The sequence below is a fragment of the Rhododendron vialii genome, chromosome 13a (genome assembly GCF_030253575.1).
Source record: "Rhododendron vialii isolate Sample 1 chromosome 13a, ASM3025357v1".
Taxonomy (NCBI): Eukaryota; Viridiplantae; Streptophyta; class Magnoliopsida; order Ericales; family Ericaceae; genus Rhododendron; species Rhododendron vialii.
This window is the reverse complement of record NC_080569.1, coordinates 6604897-6611989: the sequence shown is the minus strand read 5'-3', so window position 1 is coordinate 6611989 and position 7093 is coordinate 6604897. Positions and strand designations below refer to the sequence as shown.

General features: G+C 37.5%; 1 protein-coding gene across 1 annotated transcript; it reads left to right on the top strand.

Moving 5' to 3' along the window:
• Positions 1 to 543: 543 nt before the first annotated feature.
• LOC131314214 (taxadiene 5-alpha hydroxylase-like) lies at positions 544 to 5314 on the top strand. Its single transcript, XM_058342718.1, has 4 exons — positions 544 to 1016; positions 3579 to 4150; positions 4577 to 4773; positions 4867 to 5314. Exons 1-4 carry the CDS (start codon positions 646 to 648, stop codon positions 5173 to 5175), a joined length of 1449 nt encoding a protein of 482 aa, XP_058198701.1. The 5' UTR covers positions 544 to 645; the 3' UTR covers positions 5176 to 5314.
• Positions 5315 to 7093: the final 1779 nt, after the last annotated feature.

Here is a 7093-nt window from a genome sequence, read left to right as displayed (position 1 = left end):
AGTAATATTTGAAGGGTCCAATCTGTTACAGTTTCTTGTATATACATGGAAATACATTTCGCTCAAACTTTAGACCACACTTGGCCTTTATTCATGTAGCTTTCAACTTTGGTAATTCAGTTTGCCCCTAAGCGCGGTAATTTTCTAGAAGCTGAACTTGTTTGATGGGCATATAATCAATTAATACATCAATTAACCACTTGTTTGATGGTAGGCCTTGAATGTGACGTCTGAATTTTATGTGTACATGATACCAAGTATTCAGGACCACACATTCCTGAGGTGGACGACTCGGCCGGCCATCCAATTCATCGCACCATATCAGATATCTAACCAATAAAATCATATGTTTGCTGATTATAGGAGTAAAAAGAAGTGGAATTAATCCATCTAGAGGTAGAATTTAGTCTCTGGAAGGTCTTCTCCTTTACATATTGTCAAATAGACTGTCGATGTCCCTTTCAACTTTCTTTTTATGCATTGCCTCTGTCCTGCACCCCACCAGATCCCAAATTCTTACAACTTCTCCAACATCCTTCGAATAGGCATGTTTATGGCTTGATTTCTTGCTCTATATATAGTCTCACGAAACGCTAGCTAAAGCAGCCACTCAAACACAAAAACTAGTGTAGTATTAGAGTAGAGATGTCTCCGATTGCCTTAGCTGCAATTATTGCTTTGGTTTCATTTCTTTTTCTTTCCAAGTTTCTCAAGAAAGTTCACGGTTCCAAGAATCTGCCGAAAGGATCTCTGGGCTTCCCTTTGATCGGAGAAACGATAAGCTTTCGCCGTGCTCACAAAAAAGAACAAGGCGCTGAATGGATCAACAAGAGGGTAGCAAAATACGGACCAATATTCAAAACATCCTTAATGGGTACTTCAACTGTAATCATCGTCGGTGTAGCTGGAAACAAGTTTGTTCTAGGTTCCGGCGACGATGTCTTTGCTACTAACCGACCAAAGCGAATAACTGCCCTCCAAGGAAAATACAACATTTTTGAGCTCTCTGGTTCAAGGTAATATCACTATGGTAGACCTTAATAATTTCTTGATAAAATTATACTATACTTTAAAGTAATGTCAAAATGATGATTGTTGTGCCGAACACAAAATTGAGAATATAATAAATCAACAAGCAATAAACAAGAACACAAGGATATACGTGGTTCCGTTCAACCACAAAGCAAGAACGTACTCTACGGAAAAAAGAGCAAGATGATTCACTATAAATGGGGAGAGAAACAAAGAGCCGGCTATACTCGTAACTCTACTTGAAGCACCAAACAGATATCTAGGGACAAATATCTGGTGGAACCCAGAAGGGAGACACAAACCCTTGGTGGAACCTTAAGAGCATAAACAAAACCCTAATATCTAAGCTCTTGAACAAAAAACCATAACACCCCCAAGGTCCCTATTTATAGAAAATTACTAAATAAACCTAAACCGAATAGGAATAGAAATCCTAGTCAATTTAGGAATTCTAGTCAATTTCCAACAAATCTCCACATTGACTTGAATTCCATCGAATTCAACACTATAGGCAATCATCTCCTTTAATCACTCATCTCCCTCAAAAGTCCCCCCACGGGGCCATCACCAACGGCACAAACGAGCAAGGCTCAAGCACACCTGCTTGACCTTGTAAACGCGACTCAGGAAACCCAGCCGCACATGCCTTCAAATTGAGCCTCTATCTTCCAACGGGCACCTCCCACCCAACGCATCCCTCCCGAATGCACTCGAAGATCTGCTCAAACTCCACACGGAGTTAATTACCGACTCTACCACAGAGTTAAAAAATCCAACACTGAATCAATCTCGAATTCACCGATGAAGAACCCAAAGATGTAGCACCCACAATCATACTACCATCAAGCATATAGAGGTTATTCGATTTTCGACCCTTCATCAAAACACGAGCACCCTTCAAAACCTTCAAGACTCTACCTTCAGTGGTATGCTTCCAACCCAAAGAGTCAAGAGTACCCAAAGAGATAAGGTTCATCTTCAAATCTGGTATATGTCGAACACCAAACAACATCCTCACAAACCCATTATGCATTCTGACTTTAACTGTTCCAATCCCAACAATTCTACAGGGCATATTATTCCCCATAAGAACTGTACCATAACTGACCGATTCATAAGTAACGAACCAATCTTTATTCGGACACATGTGGTTAGAACATCCGGAGTCCAGAATCCATTCGGTATTTGAACAGACATCACCGACACTCACAGAAAGAATCATAAGTGAATCGTCGGAATCTTCTTCAACAATACCAGCAACAACCTTCTCTTCAAAATTATCCTTATTTTTCAACCTAGGATAATTTCTCACCATGTGCCCGTATTTCCTACAGTAAAAATACTTTACTTCCTGATTTGTGGAACGAGAGCCAGAAACCCCTCTACTGCCATAATCCCTCTCAGAAGTTCTTCCTTGCACCATCAAACCCTGAGCATCAAAATCACCTCCCTCACCGGATACTTTTTTCCTCAATTCTTTCGAATACAAATTAGACTTAACGTTCTCCATGGAAATCGCATCTCTCCCATAAAGTAGGGTAGTAACAAAATGCTCATAAGATACAGGCAAAGAACATAACACAATAAAGGCTTGATCTTCATCATCAATCACAACATCAATATTTTTTAAATCCATAATAATTCGATTTAACTCATCTAGATGGTCTTTTACGGGTGTACCTTCCCTCATACGAAACGTATAAAAGCGCTGCTTCAAATACAACCGGTTGGTAAGAGACTTCGTCATATAGATGCTTTCCAACTTCAACCAAATACTGGCAGTAGTATCCTCCTCCCCAACCTTGCGAAGCACATCATCGGCTAAACACAACTGAATCGAACTGAGCGCCTTCGCATAGAGATCCTCAAACACACTATCCTGCATATCAGCAGGCTTCTTCGATTTTCCCAACAAAGTCTTGTGTAATCCTTGTTGAACAAGCAAAGCCTTCATCTTAATACGCCATAAACTGAAGCTAGTGCTCTGCCTATCGAACTTCGCAATTTCAAAACGAGTCGCCATTGAAACGATCACCAATTGCACAATACGCAACGGAAAACGAAAGCCTCGAATTGAAAACCCGGAGCTTTGATACTAATTTGTTGTGCCAAACACGAAATTGAGAATATAATAAATCAACAAGTGATAAACACGAACACAAGGATATACGTAGTTTCGTTCAAGCACAAAGCAAGAACGTACTCCACGGAAAAAAGAGCAAGAGGATTCACTATAAATGGGGAGAGAAACAAAGAGCCGGCTATACCCGTAATTCTACTTGAAGCACCAAACAGATATCTAGGGACAAATATCTGGTGGAACCCAAAAGGGAGACACAAACTCTTGGTGGAACCCTAAGAGCATAAACAAAACCCTAATATCTAAGCCCTTGAACAAAAGACCATAACCCTAGAAACCCCCAAAATCCCTATTTATAGAAAAACACTAAATAAACCAAAACCGAATAGAAATAAAAATCCTAGTCAATTTAGAAATTCTAGTCAATTTCCAACAATGATGACGCTCGTGAGCTTTGTACGCACAGGTACAGATTGGTTAAAAGGGCGATGCTAAGTTTCTTACAACCTGAAAGTTTACAGAACTATGTCAAAAGGATGGATGAATTGGTCACCACCTCGTTGCTGAAAGAAATAAAAGAGAAAGACAGTACCATCAAGATCGTGAATTTCATGCAGAAGCTCACATTCAGCGTTGCCTGTGACATCCTTTTCGATATCAATGACGAGGCAACAAAAGAGGCATTCTTAGATGATTTCCGTATACTTTTCAAAGCACTTGGCTCTTTTCCGATAAAGTTTCCCGGGTCGGCTTACTCTCGGGGATTGGAAGCCAGAGCAAGGATTTCTAATCGACTCTTACCGATTCTGAGGAAGAGAAAGGAGGAGCTCTCTACGGGTGTTTTGAGTTCAACGAACGATGTCGTGTCTTGTCTACTTGCACTAAAAGGTGAAAACGAAGAATCCATTTCAGAAGCAGAGGTCGCGGATAATTTCAGCATCCTTTTAATTGCCAGCCATGATACAACTGCTATTCTTTTGAGTTTGGTGGTATGGAAGCTATCTAGAGATAAAGAAACATACACCAAAGTTCTGCAAGGTAAAGGTTCTTCCACATGGAAATTAAACAAAAGAATGCATGCACATTTATATATGGACTACAATGCACACTCATTATTTGGATGTGTATAATATGCACCCCTAAAATATTATGAATTATAAAGAAAATGTTATGAATCGTATTGCTAAAAAGTTATGAATCGTATAAAGGTTACGAGATACACCAAAATGTTATGAATCATAATGAAAATGTTACGAATCGTATTGTTGAAAAATTATGAAGTATAGAACAAAAATTACGAAACATACTAAAATGTTATGAATGAACCATAAAATAGGTGCATATAGTACACCATTTTAAGGAGTGTATTGTAGACTTTTCCTTTATTTATATAGGTGCATATATATTTGCATTTATACTCTACGAGTAATTTCAATCACAAATCATCGATCCGTACTCTTTTAGAACAAATGGACATATTAAGAGACCGAGAAGCAGCAACGATAGAAGAAAATTTAACCTGGGTTGACATACAAAAGATGAAGTACACATGGCAAGTTGCTCAAGAAATGATGAGGATGATACCCCCTGTTTTTGGTATCTACAGAAAAGCACTTAAAGATACTAACTTCGGTGGCTATGATATCCTCAAAGGATGGCAGGTAATCAACCTTTTTACGTTTTGTTTTCTCGAATTTAACGTAATCTAATCTAACAGAATCGTACTCATTGTGAAACGAAATGTGTTTTTACAGGTCTTTACCGTAGCCCAGGGAACGCATATGGAAAAGGATATATTCAGTAGTCCCATGGAGTTTGATCCATCTCGTTTCGATAAGTCATCAAAACCAATACCACCGTACGCTTTTATTCCTTTTGGAGCTGGACTTCATAGCTGTATCGGGAATGAATTTGCCAGGATTGAAACCTTAACTACCATACATAAGTTGGTTACAAAGTTCGAGTGGTCACCAATGCATCCTGATGAAACCATTACTCGTAAAGCAATGCCGTATCCATCAATGGGTCTCCCGATCAAAATCAAACCAAGGATTCCGACATGAATGGCTTGTTTCCGTCGGTGTTTCGTAGCTTGTACTAATGTTCGATATACTCTATTGGTGGATTTAAGTTTGCAATTTGGTAGTGCTAGACTATCATCTATTGAATAAAATCCAATAATCAAGTGATCCAGTTTTGCTCTGTCGTACATGGTGTTTTTCTTTGCCACCGGGACAAAGAGAACACGATGCTATAACTTCCTAAGATCTCAGGTTCACAAATTCTAAAAACTGAATCCCATTATTGTTCTCTGTTGATAAATTCAAATTATACGTGCGAAAAATGAAGTTAACTTGAATGTGGTAGTGTCAGATCGGGCCATATGAGGTATATATATGTGGGCCTCCGGTTGCGTTTATGGACCAACCTTGCAAGTGTGAAGGTCGCCGTTACGCCATGGGCCTTACTCATTTCTTGGCCCACTGGGTTGTCATTAGTAGGACCATATTAAACTGATGGTTCTTCGACATTGCAAGACCCTTGTAGGCCCAAAGTCACCAATTGAGCCCACTAGAATATTTGAAATTTGAGCATTGTTAACGATCACCTCCACTCCTTTATTAGGACGCGGGGCTCTGATGTGCCAGGAGGCACAACACCCCCTACCCATACCCAGAAACGGTAGCGTTTTGGCGGGGGAAAAATTTTAGCCTTCCTATTTGCAATTTTATGGAGCAGAAACGTGATTATAAGAGTCTTAGAGATAAAATTTAATTATGTTTCTTTAGAATAATATGATCAAAATAATAAGATCTTCACACTGGTTTAAACGAATTGAAAATTGGAGTATTTTTAATATATAAACAATCTAAAAAAATTAAGTGTTCCAATTTTTAATCCGTTTGAATATGTGCGAAGATCTTATTATTCTGAACATATTATTATAAAAAGACATAATTAACTTTTGTCTTTAAGGCTCTAATAATCATGTTTATGCTCCATAGGATCCTAAATAAAAAGTAGATACTTAATTATGAGAGTTTTAGAGACAAAAGTTAATTATGATTCTTTTGAATAATATGTTCAGAATAATAAGATATTCGCACTTGTTTAAATGGATTAAAAACTGGAGCACTTAATTTTTATAGACGGTTTATATATTAAAAATACAGTTAAAAAATTATCTGCTCCAATTTTCAATTCGTTTAAACCAGTGTGAAGATCTTATTATTCTGATCATATTATTCTAAAAAGACATAATTAAATTTTATTTTTAAGACTCTTATAATCACATTTCTGCTTCATAGGATTGCAAATAGGAAAAATAAATTTTTTTTTTCCTCCAAAGGTATCATTTTTGGGTGTGGGTAGGGAGTGGGTGTGGGTAGGGAGTGTTGTGCCAAGAGGCACAACAGAATCCCCGCGTCCCCTTTATTAACTCTTCCGCTTCCGCAAGCAAGGGTAACCAAGTTGGTAGACACCATATATCCTCTTGCACAAGATCAATGGTTTTCACCAACAACTAAAAACTAACATTTCTTGCATATCTGAAAACAAAAAACTTCCCACCACAGATATTTCATTCCCGAGGCGCTAAGGCTCCGTTCCCGCTAAACAAAAAACTACAAGTTGTAAACTATAATTTTTTTTTTTTTTGTACTTATTAAATTTTTTTTCCTCGCTTTTGTTGATTTCATCATAGTTATTTTGCAATAAAAAAGACGGATGTAATATATATATATATATATATATATATGTATATGTATATATATATGTATATGTATATATATATGTATATGTATGTATGTATGTATGTATGTATCGTAATGGACCAAATAACATCTCCATTTCATCACACCGTATCTAACAAAACTTGAACTTACGTGGCGTATATATATTTTTTGATTAAATACGTGGCGTATATATTTGCTTTTACTTCTACATCTAGGAAAAAAAGTGTACATCATATTGTTTTGTTCC

Bases quoted from the DNA above. Each gene is read 5' to 3' on its own strand.
- LOC131314214 (XM_058342718.1), top strand. From the start codon at position 646: ATGTCTCCGATTGCCTTAGCTGCAATTATTGCTTTGGTTTCATTTCTT. The intron at 4,151-4,576 runs GTAAAGGTTCTT...GTACTCTTTTAG, and splicing joins ATACACCAAAGTTCTGCAAG to AACAAATGGACATATTAAGA. The intron at 4,774-4,866 runs GTAATCAACCTT...GTGTTTTTACAG, and splicing joins ATATCCTCAAAGGATGGCAG to GTCTTTACCGTAGCCCAGGG.